Below are 19,068 nucleotides of genomic sequence, written 5' to 3'. Positions count from 1 at the left end.
ACACTAATCCAAAAGAAAACAGTTGATAGCAAAGTAAGAACAATTCAACCTCCAAATGTAGCTTGGGCCAGCATTTTTCATAATGAGATCAAAACACCCATGACAATGATATAATGCATAGTTCTCATCACCACTACAAAGAAACTTATCATCAATTTCATATATCATAATAAGTAATTTAAGAGACTAAGTGTGACAACTGAGAAGAAATAATAATAATAATTTATGTTAGATTAATCATCTATTTATATATGTTAAATTAGTTATATAATTAGTCAATATATAAAAGTCACGTGTCAGGTTAATTATAATATATATATATATATATAAGTTACGTTAGATATATATGTATATATATAAAAATTAAGTTAATTATAATATATATATATATAAAAGCTGACCTTAGTAGTCAATGTATATAGAAATTTAAACTAACTGAAACTCTTATATTATAAGGAAATCATAGTCTCCGGTTACAGAAAATATAAGTTGTCTTCTGCTCTCACCATAGAAATCTGTGCATTCTTTTTTGATTTTTTTTGCTTTTATATTTTAGTGAGCTCCATCGTTTTTTCTATGTACAGGAGAAAAATGATGATTTCTGTTACCGGAGAGCAATAAACCCCTGTATTATATATACAGGGTTTGGATGCTTACCGGGTTATGTCTTTTTTAATTAAATAAATAAATTTTATTAGATGGGTGCAAGCAATGATACGTGAAAGGTACAATGCTTTGGAAGTCACACATCAAAATCATACTTTAACTTTTTCCTTTTCCAATCTTTATAACTAGCTTAGTTATTTTAGTGTAACTTTTTTTTTAACTGTTTAGTGTATAAGGAATGATATAATAAATAATAATTACAAAAATATAATACTTTATAACTACAAGTCGACATCAGTCAACAACATGACAATATTGAATAGATGCATTTAATTCATGAGTATTAGCATGTTGAACACTTGGCCGAAAATTTCAAATTGCCTAAACTTGCATGGAGGCCACTTGGCATGAGGCTTGGTGCATGAAGGACACCTTGCCTCATTCACTTGACACATTATACTCTCAGCCATACTAGGAGGAATAAGGTGGAAAGGCTAAAACAATAAGTTCGATTAGGCAAGGGTATGTAATGCATAAATCAAATGAATGACCCCATAATGCAAATATTTTCTTATCATAAGTCAACTCTGAATCTCCCAAGTGGTCTTCCTCTTTACATTTGAGTTAAAGAAGGCACAATGTCCTGAAAAATAAACATTACTAGAATAAGAAAACACAAGTTTGGGAAAATCCAAAAAGAACTAACGATGTGAGGAAAATTAAAAATTTGCGATTACTTTTAATACCTTTGGGTTGGTATTATCAGCGACAGCCATGTGCTACAAAAACGGAGTTGACATGTGCAGCTTCTTTTACATAATTCATCGAAATCGGACAAAAATGTAGGACACCAAAATCGGTACGATGAGCAGCACAATGCTTCAACCAACTGCAGCATAATGCTTGAAATTGTAGTGTTTGTGGTGGTTGTGGAACGGTGCTATGGAACCAAAATCAGTACACAGAGGGGATGAGCACTTGGTTGAAGAGGGATTGGGGTTTGAGAGAAAAGAGGAGAAAAAGAAGATGGTAAATAGGAATATGAAAGAGGAAACATGTATAACTTAGAAAAAAAGGGAGCTTTGACATTGTGAAAAACCAAAAGAGAGGGAAATAATTGGGGTAAGGAGGGAAAATAACAAAGGGTAAAAAGTACCAAATTTTAAAATGAATTAAATTTTGAGATAATTAAATTGTATCATTATAAAGATAATTAATTGCTAATCAAAAATTAAAAAGATATTTTTTATGCTAATTAGATAATATTTTGCCAAGAATATCAGCTAATTTTGGAATCATATATAAATTTATCAATTATGATATTAGGGAAAACTTCATTTTCATCAAATGAAATTAATAATTAAAGTTTATATTAAATAATTTTTCAAGTCTCTTGGTTGAAATTAATTTATAAATTATATTTTTTTTCATTTTATAAATATATTTAAAATATAGAATCAAATTTATTTGAGATAAATTAAATATGTATTATCAAAATAAGATATTCTAATACTTTAACAATCTTCCTAACGATATTGGGTAAAAAATAGATAAAATAAAATAATATTTGGGTAACAATGAGAAACGATAATAATGAGAAACGGTAACAATTTACAAGTATTTTTAATAGATATTTCCATTAATTGTAATAATGAGAAATGGTAACAATAAAGTTAATTTTAAAATAATTTTAAGAGATATTAATTATTGGGTCATACTTATTAATTAATTATTAATCCAATAAATTATAACAAATATTAATCAAATATGCTACATGAATATGGTTAACATTGCTTTCCCTAGCCAAATAACTCAAATTTTCCATGCTCTAGGCTTGATTTGAGAGTTAATTGTTGTGATATTAGTCTTATAAAATATGATAACCAATGACTCGTGAATGTTGATGTGGGTGCAAAATGTATTCCTAAATGACTCGTGACAGACAATGACTTATTAGTGTTAAAAATTTCAATGGCTTTTGGTTTTTTTCATCGAATATTGCAACGGAATTTTTTTCGTCAAAAATTTCAACGGAATTATTTCCGTTGAAAATTGCTACGGAATAATTTTCCGTTGAAAATTCCAACGGAATTTTGGACTTTTTCCGTCGAAAATTGCAACGGAATAATTTTCCGTTGAAATTCCAACGGAATTTTGGACTTTTTCCGTAGAAAATTTCAACGGAATTATTTTCGTTGAAAATTCCAACGGAATTTTGGACTTTTTTCGTCGAAAATTTCAACGGAATTATTTTCCGTTGAAAATGTCAACGGACTTTTTTTCTGTTTATAATTTTGATTGGATTTTACTCCTTCATTTTGCTCTTCAAATAATCACAAGCACTATGAAAAACCATAAATTTCTTTTATGCAAGAATGCTATCGTTTATAATTTTTTATGGTAATTTGCATACATATTGAAACATTCACATGAAAATGCAAGTAGTCATGATATCCAAAACAATATAAAAAATGCAGTCAACGAAAATAAAGGCAACATGAGTGATATGCAATTATCAACATATATGACACTGATCTGAGTAGAATAAAGCAACAACAGATGCAACAGTCCCAGGCAGCATCATCTTACAAGTATTTATTTAAGTGAGAGATAGAGAAATGAAATTTTCACCTTTTAGCAACTTTCTACAACACTAGAAGTTCTATGATTAGAGCGATGAAAACACATAAAAATTTATAGAGCAGGTGGTGGGCTTGCGTGATTTTTTACTTTTACCATTTAAATTTGGGAAAAGTGTTTGTCATTTTAAATGACATAAAGTTATGTCATTTTAAGAGAGAGATAGACACAAAATGACTTTTTTATTTCAAATTTAAATTAAAAAAAATCACTCACTTTCTCTCTCCTATGATTTCCATTTTTTGTGTCTATCTCTCTCCTAAAATGACATAAGTTATGTCATTTAAAATGACAAACACTAAACCCAATACATTTTGGTGCAAAGTGTATTCTTAAATGACTCGTGAGAGACAATGACTTATTAGTGTCAAAAATTGCAACGGAGTTATTTCCGTTGAAAATTGCAACGGAATAATTTTCCATTGAAAATTCCAACAGAATTTTGGACTTTTTCCGTCGAAAATCCCAACGGAATAATTTTCCGTTGAAAATCGCAACGGAATAATTTTCCGTTGAAAATTCCAACGGAATTTTGGACTTTTTCCGTCGAAAATTTCAACGGAATTATTTTCCGTTGAAAATTTCAACGGACTTTTTTTCCGTTTATAATTTTGACTGAATTTTACTCCTTCATTTTGCTCTTCAAGTAATCACAAGCATTATGAAAATCATAAATTTCTTTTACGCAAGAATGCTATCATTTATAATTGCTCTTCCGTTTATAAATGACAGCATACTTGCATAAAAGAAATTTAGGGTTTTTTATAATGGTTGTGATGACTTGAAAATTATCAACGAAAAAAAACTCCGCTGAAATTTTCGACGGAAAAAGACCAAAATTCTGTTGAAAGATTCAACGGACCAAAATTTCGTTGCAATTTTAGACGGAAAATATTCCGTTAAAAGTTTCGACATAAAAATTCCGTTGCATTTTTTCAACGGAAACAAATTCCGTATGAATTTTCAACGGAAAACTATGCCGTTGCAATTTTCAACGGAAAATTTCCGTTGAAATTTTAAACGGAATATTATTCCGTTGTAATTATCAACAGAATTTGTTGTCCGTCGTTATTTTTTGATTAAAATGACAGAAAATTTCAACGGAATTTAATTTCCGTTAAAATTTTTGAAGGAATTTATTTTCCGTTAAAAATTTCCGTCTCAAAATTCAACGGAAATTTTTTCCGTTTCTATTTCCAACGGAATTGAATTTTCGTCAAAAAATCCGTTACTATTTTTGACGGAATATTTTTTGTTGATAAATTCCATTAATAATAGAGCTTTTTTTAGTAGTGGATCTCACAAAGACTAACTTATCTATGCGGGTAAAGTTGGACGTATCCTAAAATGATTTTGTTGAGATAATTAATTTAATTATAAAATCAGAATTCTTAAAGAAGTTGTTTTTAATTTTTAATATTTAAGAAATTAAGAATTGAATTCAAGAATTAATAACGCGAAAAAATTGATTTTTAACTTTTACTAAAAGATGTGAGTGTCACATGTATCTATCAACAAGTTGACATGCAGTTTGATTCTCAACGAGAGGTTAGCTTTTCATGTATCTTTATCCGGAAACCGGTTTAATTCGAAAACCGTTCCGGTCTAATACCTATTAAACCTAATTCAGAAGCGATTCACCGGTTTACAAGCATAATTGATTCATTGAGTGAACGGGACCAGGTGATGAAGCAGTTCCCTATCGAACCAGCTGATCTGGTCCAATTTTTTTTTTTTTTTTTTTTTTTTTTGTAATAATGATCTGGTCCAATTTTACTAGCATTTGTATGTGAAGTTTTTGTATCAGAATTTTTTTCTTTGAATATATATTCCTACTGGTTCATCCATTATTTAACTAATTCGATTCGAACACTGTTAGATCTATTATAGGGAGTTATTCTTTCAAGATCATTTTTTTTCATTCTCAGGACTCGAACTCGAACCTATTCGTTAAGAGGAGATTTTTTTTTTACCATTTGAACCAATAATTGTTGGTTTGTATCATAAACTTATGAACAAAACTAATTAAGGTATGTATAAAAAAAAAGGTTATTTTTTCTTTCATTATATACATAATGACTCTATTATGCATAAAGACTAGACAAATGTTTAGGAAAAAATGAGTATATAAATTTAAATTTTATATCAAAGAAGTATATTATTTATGTGTATATATATGGAGAAAGAATCAACTTATACAGTGTAAAAATAACAAATTATAGAGACATTGAAGGAACCCGATGCTTTGCTTGGTTAGGAAGCTGTATTTTAGCCAACCAACTTTGAATAGCATGGATTCCTTTTGACAAGAAGGTGACATAGGGTATATATCCGTTATCTAGTGCTGCAGATGCTAAGGCATTGTATGAGCTTCGTTGCAAGTTCTTTGACCAGAGTTTTATATATCGGACGTCGAGTTACGAAACGCGTTTGGACTGAAGGGTCTTCGAAAAAATAAAAAAGATCAAACTTTCATTTACTCAATTTTACCCGAATGCCCAAACCAAATCAATTTTTTACTCTCAGGTCGAGAATGCCAAATTCTGGAGTGATCTATTCGGACTTGCGACCTCCTCTAGTTTATATAAATTAAAGAAGATATTCTACAAGAAACATTTTTAATGATTGAAATTTAATTTAAAATTTATTAAAATGTTTTAATCCAACAATTATATGATTATGTAATCCACGTATTATATTTTTATTATTAGCTTGGGTATACTACACTCGAAGTGTATAAGGATTTAATTAAAATCTTGAAGAACCTTTTTATAATTAAAATCTTAAAAACATTGTTATGGAATTATGAAGAGGTTGTTAGAGAGTAATATAAATCATTAAAAAAGTATTCACCCAACACCTTAGAATTTTGGGTTGAAACAATTATTTACATGACATCAGACCACAAGGTCACGAGTTCTATCCTCACTACCTTTCACTTTCTAGTGGAATTATAAATAAAAAACACATAAGATAAACCAAAAATTAGGCGTATGTAATGTTCACGTTTCAAATCCAATGAGCTCTTGCGTGAAAGAATGTGTTTTAAAATAATATAAATTATTAAAAAGACTTTCACCCAATACCTTAGATTTTGAGTTGAAATATTTCTTGAGCTATTTCAATAATAAGGTTTATTATAAAAGCAGAGGTCTAATATTCTTAACCTCCTCTCGTGTCATTACTTTTATTGTACAGAGTACAGACCAGTAGAGCTGTAGCTCCTATTCATTATTAGTAGCATAACATGATATAGGAGATCATATTGCTTAACATATATCAAATACAGATATATCATACTTAATCAATAGTTGTGGTTCGTTGTTGAGGCATCAAAGTCACCATCGATAAAGCCCCCATTGCCATGGCCATTGAAAGTACCACTGTTATTTATAGTGCGGCGACCATGGTTGTTTGTGGTGCGATACCTGTTACGGTCGCCAGAATATGCGCCACTGTTTATCTTTGCATTGGAGAAATCTTGGTTCCCATCGCCATGGTTATTGAATGAGTTTTGAGTACCATTATTGGACCCTTTGGCTGCTTCCTCAGCCTCCAGAAGGGCGAGGAGTTGCCTAAGCACAGCACTTGATGACATCCTTTTGTTATTCTTGAAGTGCTATCTACCTTAGTGTGTTTAGGTATTGGATTGCCTTAATATTACCAACTAACTAAGCCTACAATATATAGATGCGAGGAAGGGAATCCAATTATTTGCTTGTTCACGCAAAACTATAATAATGTAATATTCTAACAAACATGTTGTCTTCTTTTGGAAGGGAAAAAGTTTTGGAGTATATGTCCATTATCAACTATCAAGTGCTAATTATATTTCCACGAGTCGTTACTATCTCCACAACACACAAGTTGTGCTTCCAAGCAAAAGTCTTGGAGCATATATCCTTTATCAAGTATTGCACAAGCAACAAGACATTTTCTATCCACATGCATAAGGTGCGCTTAGTAGCAATTTCGATATATTTATCAGTTTGTTTGTGTTATGGCTGGTTACGTAATACCACATGACGTCAGTAACTAGCTCTCTAAAAAAAAATTGATCGAGAATCCAAAATCCACTAATTACAATAGAATCTTTCTTTACAAATATAAAATACATACGGGAAAAGGATAACCTTCAACCATGCGAGTTTTAGATCCATTGTTAACTGTTAATCCCACTTACACTTAATATTTTTAATTTATTACTAACATAAACAGTTAAACGTAAATGAAATTAATGATTAATAATAAATGTCAAAATTTTAATACATTTAAATATATAAGTTATGTTTACCAAAAAATATATATAAGTTATAACAAATAATTATTTACTCAAGTGGTATATAGTTTACTTTTAAGTTTTGAATTCGAGTCATAAAAAATAAAATATAAATGATTACCCATATATATATATATATATATATATATATATATATATATATATATATAATATGACGAAAGAGCCACCCATTATAAATCCAATATTGCTCGAACCGAATTAAATTTAATTTGATAACAAAAAAAATACAATGTAACTTATATATTGTAGGGTTTAGAGGAGAGGAAGGAGAGAATTGTGAGAGAAATTATCCAACCTATCTGAGTTTTTCCTTTTTATTATTTTCCGTATTTATTTTTCATAACATACACGCTAAATGACTGAAACAGAATTAACAACGTCTAAAAGAGAATTAACAACAGCTAAAAAATTCTGGGCCTTTGAATGAATGTAGTCAGCCGAGTATTTCGGTTTGGCTCTGTTTCTTAAGGGCGTGATATCACTTGGGTCACTGATTGTGATTGCACTTTGGGTCGATCTATGAAAGATTAAAAGAGCCGAATCTTTATTTTTAAAATTTTGACTTTTCATTTCTTTCATTTTCTCTAACCTTTGAAAAAATTTATTCATAAATAGCAATCGAAGTACAATCACGGGCAAGGTTAGGGTATATTGCCCGTGATTGTATATATGTAAGTTAATATGGCTATATTCATATATATAAGGAAGGTTTGGTAAAATATTCAGGTTAATTAGACCACAGCCATGCATAACCTGTCTTGGAATGAGTCTCCAAGTTTGTGAATACTGGTTCTGCTTTGGGACCTTCAATTTCCTCCCACCTTGTCTTATACATAATCACATCCGGCAGATATAATATAATAAATTATCGTTTTGTTGCTGCATCATTCCTTTTTTTTAAGCTTTAATTCAAAGAACATCGGTATATTATTTATTTTTATTTTTTTTTGGTTAATGTGGGTGTGGCATCATGTTATAGTAGAGATTGGAGAATCTGATGCCCAAGAAGGTAAGGAGTAATTAAAAGGGATGGAAGGGGATATAAAGAGCCTTCTTGACTCTCTCTCTCTCTCTCTCTCTCTATATATATATATATATATATATATATATATATATATATATATATATATATATATTATTCAAAATGAATGGATAGAATAGAATCAAGGAAACCAAGCACTGAATGGCTAGCAAATTGCATCGATGCTTGATTATTGTCTTAAAATCGAATCCAACTAATAAGCATCTTCCTAAAATATTACCTACCAGATTCTCTAAAATATAACCTTATTATTGTTTCTAGCATATTATTTGTTCCTGTCATTTTGGATTTTAAAATTTTATTTATGTAATTATATATAAATAGTATTCAAATGTAAAAAATATTAACTTCTGTGCCAAATAACTTACCTCATGCAAATAATAAAATTAATGTGTTAGAATATGTAGCGAGTGTAATCTTAATTATTTTGTAATTATGAAAGAAAAAAATTTAATAAGATGGAAATAAATATATAATGTTTAAATTAATTGTGCTGACGATACATCGTGAGAGAACCCAATTTTGCTTTGGGACCTTCAATTTCTTCACATCTTATCATATGCATAATTGTATTGGGAAGATATAATATAATCTATCGTTTTGTTGTTACATCAGGCGTTGTTTATAAGCTTAAATTAATTCGAAGCTTGGTATTATATAATATATATTTTTGGGTTATTGTGGGTGTGGCATCATATTATATTTAATTAGATTGAAGAATCTTATGCCCTTTACAAAAAGAAAGAAACTGATGCCTGAGAAGGCAGGTCCCTTGTACTTTTGTACAGTTGTAGGTAATAGTAAGCAAAATAAATCGTGTAAGGGCTAATAATAGTACAACTAACAAAAATTAATGGAGATTTGTTAATAGAAAATGTCTCTTAAGCCTTAAGATACGTTGTGTCATTTATATGTTACATACTACCGCGGACGCACCTTAGTGCAAGTGACTGCACTTGCAGATATAAAGTTGGGAAATTTATTTTTTCACATTAGATGAGTGCTTCAAGTCAAGAAAAAAAAAGAAATAAAAAAATTAAAAGAAAAAGGTAAAAATATGTCTAACCCAACAAATCCCTATAATATTAAAAGCTTAAAGCTTAAAGCTTAAACCCTAGCTCATTGCTTTGTCTCTTTTTTTTTTTTTATAAACCTTATTAGCTCCAAATCTTAATAAACATCAATATTCCTGAAATTCAATCTTCATCAAGTGGAGGAGAATCTCACAGAATTTTTCACGTTTTTTTGTGAAACAAAAGTGGCCAACTTTGGATCAAATAGACATCGACAAAGGTTGGTTTTTGATTGATTAACTCTTATAATTATACTATATTTGACAAATGTCTTTTGTGGTGTTTATTTTTTTTTAAATTATCATTATCTATTATTTCCTTAAAACTTTGGTTGATTCACCAAAGCTTTACTTTTGAAGTGGAAGCAAAAATTGAATCATGATTATGATCTTTAAAATAAAAATAAAAAAATTGTGCAGACATAAAAAAAATATCTCGGGTCTGCCACTGGTTACATACCATTATAGCTGTATGTAACAAGTCCTACATCGGTTGTCTATACAATTTATGTGGGGTTTATAAGGCTTTAAGCACTCTTACTCTTTGAGTTAGCTTTTGAGGCGGCGACCTCAAGGTCTGTATTAATTGATGCTTCCGTTGAGAGTTAAGGAGGCCACAAAAGGGATACCTATAGGCTGTATTAAGGTGTCATACCTCCCAAAGGGATGTTAAACTGAATACTGATATGTGAGTGAAACCGCCAAAAGGGAAGGGCTACCATCGGGTCAGTGTCGATAAAGTGAAAGCCCCAGTGGACATCCGCCCTTAAAGGAGGTGGCAATGTTACAAGTCCCACATTGGTTGCCTATACAACTAATGTGGAGTTTATAAGGCTTTAAAAACTCCCAACCTTTGAGCTAGTTTTTGGGTTAGTGACCTTAAGGTCCGTACCACTGTAGCTCCAGTTTCATTTTTATTAAAACCATATAATATTGATGATAGTTGTTAGAATATTGGTCGGAAGTGTTTTGCTTTGAAGGATGAGATAGATAGTATTGTATGAATATGAGTGTGATATTCATGAGAATATTTGGTGGAGTTGGTTATAGAAATGTGAGAACTTAGTTTAGAAGAGGACTAGTGTTTTTATTCTTACATGAACTACGTGGCTTTGGAGGTATTTATAGGAGTCCCGACCTCGTTAACATGTGGTCTACATTTGTTTATCTAGAAAACTCTAAATCAAGATTATTACACCATACATTTTTCCTTAACTCTTAAGACATTCTAGAATAATCTACATAAGTTTTAATCTTATTAGCCAATCCAAGAAAATTCTAGAAATGTGCAGCATCTTCTAATACTCGTCCTTGATGCGCATTTCTGTAACTCCAATATATCTCTTAGTAATTCGAACTTTGATCTTGGTAGTGACTTTGTGAAAATGTCTACTAATTGTTCTTCATTCTTGCAGTGCTTAAGCTCTATTTCTTTATTTATTTCTGCTTCCCTAATGAAGTGATATTTGATACTGATGTGTTTAGTTCTTTCATGAAACATAGGATTCTTTATCATTGCTATAGCGGAGTAGCAATCATATTATATCTTTGTCCTTTGAATCTGTGACTCTCCCATGTCTTCAAGTATGCGCTTGAGCCATATGGTTTGACTTGTAGTTATAGCTGCTGCTATATACTCTGCTTCTGCTGATGATTGAGAAACTGTTTCTTGCTTCTTTGATGCCCAAGAGAATATTCCTAAGCCAAGTGTGAAAGCATAGCTTGAGTTCTCTTCATATCATCCATTAATCCTACCCTATCACTGTAAGTATAACCAATCAATTTCAAATTAAGAGTAGACTCATACTATATGCCATAGTTCTTTGTTCCTTGCAAGTATCGCAGTACTCATTTTGTTTCTCCATAGCGAACTTTGCTTAGCCTCTTCATGAACCTTGATAATAGACTAGCAGCATACATAATATTAGGTCTTGTAGCTGTTAGATAAAGCAGGTTTCCAATGAGGCTTCGAAATAGTGTGTTATCTGCGCTTGGTGTGCCATCGCCACTTGTTAATCCTTTCTTGCTACCTAATGGAGTAGCTACTGTCTTGCAACCTTCCATCTTGAATTTCTTCACTTTTGTGAGAAAAAATATGCTTTCTTCTATTTGAGCTATCTCAATTTCGAGAAAATAGTGAATTAGACTAAGATCTGTCATATCGAATGTCTTCATCATATCTTCTTTTAATTCTTGGACCATTTTCTCATTGTTTCCTGTATAGATGATATCGTCAACATATATGGAGACAATAAGTGTGTCAGTTGTAACTTGGTTCTTGATGTGTAGTGTTGGCTCGCTTTTACTCCTCCTAAATCCTTTCTCAATGAAGTAGTTGTCTATTCTACTATACCATGCTCGCAGAGCTTGCTTTAGACCATATAGTGCTTTCTCTAACTTAAGAACTTTGTCTTCTTGACAATTCAACACGAACCCTTGATGTTGCTCCACATAAATTTTTTCTTCAAGGTAGCCATTGAGAAATGCAGACTTGATGTCTAGTTGGTAAATCTTCCACTTCTTTTGTGCTGCTAGTGCAATCAAAGCTTTAATTGTGTCAAGTCACGCAACTGGAGTAAATGTTTCATTGTAGTCGTTGTCGAACTGTTGACCATATCCCTTTGCAACTAGTCTTGCTTTATGTTTTTCAATTGAGCCATCTGAGTTAAGTTTTGTCTTATAGACCCACTTAACTCTAAGGACTTCTTTCTCTTGAGGAAGATCCACTAGCTCCCAAGTCTCATTCTTCTCGATCATCTTTATTTCTTCTTCCATGGCTTTTCTCAATACTTCTTGCTTTGACGCTACTTCATAGTTTTTTGGCTCAATGATTATAATTTTATTTTTGACTCTTTAATCAGTGTTCTAAAAATTCTTACAAGCATTTGAAAAAAAAAACAATAACAGGTAAACATAAAGTAAAAACTGTTTTGTTTTGAGTGTGTTTGAAACTATGGGTGTGTTTGAAAAATTTTTGTTTTTTTGTTTTAAAAAACAGTTTTGAATATGAATTTTAAAAACTAATTTTGAGAGTAAAAAAATAGAAAAATTTATTTGAGTATAGTTAAATTAAAGTTATAAAGAAGTTGTAATTATTTATAAAAATACCATTAATGAAGTTTTAGAATTACAAAAATGTCACCATAAAGTAATTGTTTTGAGTCATGATATTTACAAAATTGCCATTAATGAATCCTGATATTTACAAAATTGTCACCGCTAAACAAAAAAAAATCAAAAACACCTCCGAAGACTATCGAGAGGTTGTTTTGGTTTTTTAGTTTTTAAAATCTAAAAAAGAATCATTGTTTTTGAGAAGCACTTGCAAAACAATCATTTCCAAACATATTTTTTTTTTCTTTTTTGCTTTAAAAACTTAAAAATTATTTTTGAGAATAGAAATCAAACAGACTCGTAATGATCTGACCTCCTATATCAAAAAGTTTGTGTGCGGAAAATAAATATATAAAGTGAAAGGAAGCGGGTGGAATGTCAAATCAATGGCAGATAAAAAAACAAATTGGCAGCATACCAAAAACAAATTGGCAGGACCGAAAACAAAAATGAAATAAGAAAAAAATCGATACAACATAGGGTTAAAAGTTTCTCGTATTATAGAAGAAAGTTTTAACCGGCTGCAAACACAAAAAAATCACATCATATCTTTTTTTTAAATAGTGAGCTCCATAATTTTTTTTTTTTGAATATTACAAGAATTAAACTTGCAACCTAATACACACTACATACACCCAACACCACTAGGCTAATCCTAGTGGTGCAGCCCCATAATTTTTTGTGTCAGTTGGAAAGTTAAAACTTTCTCTTGTAACATGATAAAGTTTTAATCCTATATACAATATGAACCTAATTTAAAAAACTCGAAAGAAATTTATTACAAGATTTCAGGTCAGTTTATTTAACTCTTGCTCTATATTTTATCATATTATTAAACTTTTCTATAATTGAATCTGTCAAAAAATTTAAAATAATTTTTTTTACAATATATGTAATCAAAGAAATACGAAGAAATTGGTTAGTCTGAATTTGACATTTGGACAAACAAATTGTGGAAAAAAAATAAAACTCTTAACTCAAACCTTAGCTTCATTAAACATACCCATTAAGCAACACGAGAATTACTGGAGCAGCTAAATACACTCATTGTAATCTGTTTGCTGTAGTTTATATTTATTTTTTTGTAATTATGAGTATTTAATAATTTTTATTTTTTGTAAAGAATCTTAAATAATTATTATTTCAATACATGAAGCTTTCCGTGCTTTATAATGATTGGTTTTGTGTTTGAACAAAAGAATCCAAAACATGATGTACATTATAATTTATTATATAAAAACATTATGTAATTTTTTATATAAAATAAAAATGTGCTATTATTTATTGGTTTGTAGGTGATTACAATAAACACGAGCATCAAACGAAAGATTCAATTGTACGTGGAAATGCAAAGGGACTTTGAGAAAAATAGACCTAATTTTTTAGGCCAACTGCACCTTATTCTTTTAAGTACAAATATATAAAAAAAAATTTAGGCCAAAATATTATTTTATAATATACATATATAGGCAGGATATACTTACTACAAATTTTTTTTACCACTCTTATAATTAATATAATCACCGTTGATTTCTGTCAATCTAACAATTATAATTTATTGAGAATTAATAATTAATTAATAAGTGTAACATAATAAATATTATTAATTTCTAATAAATTATAACCGTTAGATTGACGGAAATCAACGGTGATTAAATTGATTGTAAGAGTGATAAACTTTTTTAATGGTATGTGGATTATATATATATATATATATATATATATATATATATATATATATATATATATATATATATATATATATGGGGAGAGATCTTTTGACTCTAGAGTAAGACTTATAACTCTTACTCATCTTGCCTCTGTACAATAAAAAAATTGCAAAATTTAGGGAGGAGCGCTGGCCCTTACCTAGTTACGCCTATGCATCAATCGCGTTTGGAACGAAGGGGCTTCGAAAAAAATAAAAATGATCAAACTTTCATTTACTCAATTTAACCCGAATGCCTAAACGAAATCAATTTTTTACACTCAGGTCAAGTATGCCAGATTCACGAGTGATCTATTCGGACTTGCGACCTCCTCTAGTTTATATAAATTAAAGAAGATATTCTAAAAGAAACATTTTTAATGATTAAAATTTATTAAAATGTTTTAATCCAACAATGATATGATTATGTAATCCAAGTACCATATTTTTATTATTAGCTTGGGTATACTAAACTCGAAGTGTAATTAAAATCTTGAAGAACCTCTGGTTTTTTTTGTTGACAACGTTTTTTCATAAACATTGTTATGAAATTATGAAGAGACCTTTTCAATAATTACTTTCTTTAATGTTTGAAATTTAGTCTCTTCCCCAAGTATGGAAACCTTGAAGCACTTAAACCTTATCAATAGAACAACTAAACAGAGGTTTATTATAAAAGCAGAGGTCTAATATTCTTAACCTCCTCTCATATCATTACACTTATTTTACAGAGTACAGGCCAGTAGAGTTGTAGGTCCTATTCATTATTAGTAGCATAACATGATATAGCAGATCATATTGCGCAACATATATCATATACTTAATCATTAGTTGATGGTCGGTGAGTTCGTGCCACCATGGATGCCATCATTGAGGCCACCATTGATAATGCCCCCATAGCCGCCTTTGAAAGTACCACTATATGTAGTGCCACCATTACGGTCGCCAGAATTTGCGCCACTGTTGATCTTTGCATTGGAGAAATCTTGGTTCCCAACGCCATGGTTGTTGAACGAGTTTTGAGTACCATCATTGGACCCTTGGGCTGCTTCCTCAGCCTCGAGAAGGGCGCGGAGTTGCCTAATCCTAGCACTTGACATCCTTTTGTTACTCTTGAAGTGCTATCTACCTTAGTGTGTTTTGGTATTGGATTGCCTTAATATTACCAACTAACTAAGCCTACAATATATAGATGCGAGGAAGGGAATCCAATTATTTGCTTGTTCACGCAATTCGATAATAATGTAATATTCTACCAAATGAGAAGAATTTTAATGATTTCGGACCACTGTTACCTCAGTGGTTTCGGACTAATCAAAATCAAATAACTATTGAACAAAGAAAAAAGAGAAAAAATAAAAAATAAATTTTTATCCAAATATCACTCTTTGAATGAAAAGATCAGATGGACTTCCTAAATAGTAAGACCACGTGAGAGTGGAGCATAAAAAAAAATTCCCTAACAAACAAGTTGGATTGTTTTGGATGGGAAAAAGCTTGGGAGTATATATCCATGATCAAGTGCTTATAATTCCACGAGCCGTTACTATCTCCACACAAGTTGTGCTTCAACCAAAAGTCTTTGGAGCATATATCCTTTATCCAGTATTGCACAAGCAACAAGGCATTTTCTATCCACATAAGGTGCGCTTATTAGCAATTTTACTTTTATTTTTTTATATCTACTCTAATTATTTCTTATGAGATGAGTCAGTCTTGTTTTTTTTTTTTTTTATATTGACTCTAATTACTTTTTTTTAGGCAAGTCGGTCATCCGAATATATTATAAACTTCAACTTTAATTATAATTTCGAATTATGATTTAATTATAATTAAAGCTCTTCAACCTTATCCAAAAATATATTTAATGGAAATTAAACTCAATTTTCTCCGGGAGTGGATCATCTCATGTGAAAAAGTGATCATGTATCATGTGATCATGTTTTTTTATCACAACCACTCATTCAAAAATTATATACTTTTCTCTTTCTCCACTCATCATGAATAAGTGATTGTGATAAAAAAATATGACCACGTGACCACTTTTCTACATAGAGGATCCACTCCCATTTTCTCCGCTACGCTGTGAACTGAACTTCACTGTTTGGCTTTTATTATCAGTTTGTTTGCGTTATGGCTGGTTTCGTAATACCGCATGACGTCATGCAAGCAACGACCCTTAAAAATAAAAGGACCAAAGGTCAGTAACTGGCTTTCTAAAAATAAAATTGATCGAGAATCGGAAATCCACTTACAATAGAATCTTTCTTTCCAAATATAAAATTAAAGTATACATACGAGAAAAGGATAATCTTCAACCATGCGAGTTTTAGATTTTTTTTTTTTTTTGGTATGCAGCTTTAGATCCATTGTTAATTGTTAATATCACTTACACTTAATATTTTTAATTTATTAATCACATAAACAGTTAAATCAAATATATGTTATAACTGTTATTGAAGACAGTGGGTGATATTATATCACTAAAAGATTGAACCCATGTATAGAACCAGAGGAGGTAGATGATCAGAATTATCACTGTGCAATTATAAATATTAAAATTAAAGAACTGACTTACTTGAAATCAGATGATGATGCAAGCAGAATGATGAAATCAGATAGAATGATATGTCAGAAGTAGAGGAATTAAATCCGAGCCCACAGAACGTGTCTCCTTAAGACAATTTGCCCCCTCACTGATGCCCAAGGTTGATGGACACTTGTCTCCCAGGATAGAACGGATTTCGTCTGAAGAATGGCGGCACTACCAATCAACAGCCCAAACGAACACAACAATATGCCAGAGGAAGTCACACCGGAGTATGAAAAGGAATATGCAAAATCGGAAGGAGAAAAATTCCGGCAGAGTTTCAGTGCAGAAAATTGGATCCATTTTCTGAAGGTGTCAGTGTCTATTTATAGGCAACGTAAAGTCACGTTCCAAAAGGCACATATTCGACGACGAAACAACACATCCGTTGGACATGAAAAGACACATTCGTTCGACACGAAAAGACACATTCGTTCAATTCAAGGATGAAACATGTCTGTTATGATGAAACAACACATCGTTTAGGATGAAAAGATACATCTGTTTGTCGACGAAAAGGCACACATTTTCACTACCAAACTTCTTATTCATAACCAATAGATTGTCTATACAATTTATATATATATATATATATATATATATATATATATATATATATATATATATAAATTCCAACAATCCCCCACATGGATAAGAAGTCAAATCATTGTGACAAAAAATGCACAAGAGTATAAATGCAAAGTGTAATTTCCTCAACGAGAAACAACTGCATCGAGACAGGTGGAGTTACCTTTGAACCTTCTCTAGTGAAAACCTATCGGATATACTCGGTCAATCGGTGGTCTAGGTCGACTTGAACCGTCAACCTTTAGTGTATACCTAGACAATAGGAGTCACACAATTGCTTCTCTAGCATTGTTGGTCCTTTGTTGCGCCCATTTTGGCCGTGGGACACCTGCCTGGTTCTGCGAGTATTTTAGAGAATCGGCCTTTGTAAAATTCTCATAGAAGCGGCCCTCACTTCACACTCACATAGGTGATTTCTTGTGATGTACCTCACTATACATCATCTGAACACAACAGATTAAGAAATCATTAAAAGCCTAAGTGCTTACCCTCATAAATACACTGCCTTGTCTTAGGAATGAGTATGAGTTTAAAAACTCCACAGTGTTTGAACAGTTGACCATCACTTAGTTGTCTCTTTGAACCTAGTTCATGGGATCTCCACTCTTCTAGGTAGAGTTACCGCAATGCTCAACAATTGATAGGCCTTAAACCCATTCCTTTCGACAAATTTTCAACCAACTATCTAGGAATCCCTTTGGTTAACGGATCCGCTATGTTCTCCTTAGACTTAACATAGTCAATTGAAATGATTCCATTCGAGAGTAGTTGTCTAACGGTATCATGTCTTCGACGTATGTGTCTAGACTTACCGTTATACATGGCGTTCTTGGCCCTTCCAATAGCTGCTTGGCTATCACAATGTATGCATACGACTGGGACCGGTCTTGGCCAATTAGGAACATCCTCAATAAAATTACGAAGCCATTCGGCTTCTTCACCGGCCTTATCTAAAGCAATAAATTCTGCTTCCATGGTTGACCTTGCAATGCAGGTTTGCTTGGACGATTTCCAAGACACAGCACCTCCACCAAGGGTGAACACATATCCACTTGTGGATCTAGTGTCGTTATAGCTGGTGATCCAATTTGCATCACAATACCCTTCTATAACCGCGGGGTATTTTTCGTAATGCAAAGCATAATTCTAAGTATACTTCAAGTATCCCAAAACTCTTACCATAGCTTTCCAATGATTCTCATTTGGATTACTGGTAAAGCGACTTAGCAGACTTACTGCATAAGCAGTATCAGGTCTGGTGCAGTTCATAACATACATAAGGCTTCCCAACACTTGAGCATATAACTTTTGTGTTGTAGCTTTACCAGTGTTCTTTAATAAACTCAAATTAGAATCTATAGGGTTCCTCACAGGAGTTATATTCAAACTCTTGAATTTCTCAAGAACC

At 31.4% G+C, this 19,068-nt stretch overlaps 1 protein-coding gene across 1 annotated transcript; it reads right to left on the bottom strand.

The window, feature by feature from the left end:
* Positions 1-6,379: 6,379 nt before the first annotated feature.
* LOC133290712 (uncharacterized) lies at positions 6,380-6,914 on the bottom strand. Its single transcript, XM_061488847.1, has one exon. The coding sequence runs from the start codon at positions 6,842-6,844 to the stop codon at positions 6,551-6,553; it is 294 nt and encodes a 97-aa protein (XP_061344831.1). The 5' UTR covers positions 6,845-6,914; the 3' UTR covers positions 6,380-6,550.
* Positions 6,915-19,068: the final 12,154 nt, after the last annotated feature.

The sequence above is a fragment of the Gastrolobium bilobum genome, unplaced genomic scaffold (genome assembly GCF_033153095.1).
Source record: "Gastrolobium bilobum isolate Gb01-03AN ecotype WA unplaced genomic scaffold, APGP_CSIRO_Gbil_v1 utg5903, whole genome shotgun sequence".
NCBI lineage: Eukaryota > Viridiplantae > Streptophyta > Magnoliopsida > Fabales > Fabaceae > Gastrolobium > Gastrolobium bilobum.
The sequence above is the reverse complement of the archived record's forward strand: the minus strand, read 5'-3'. Positions and strand labels throughout refer to the sequence as shown.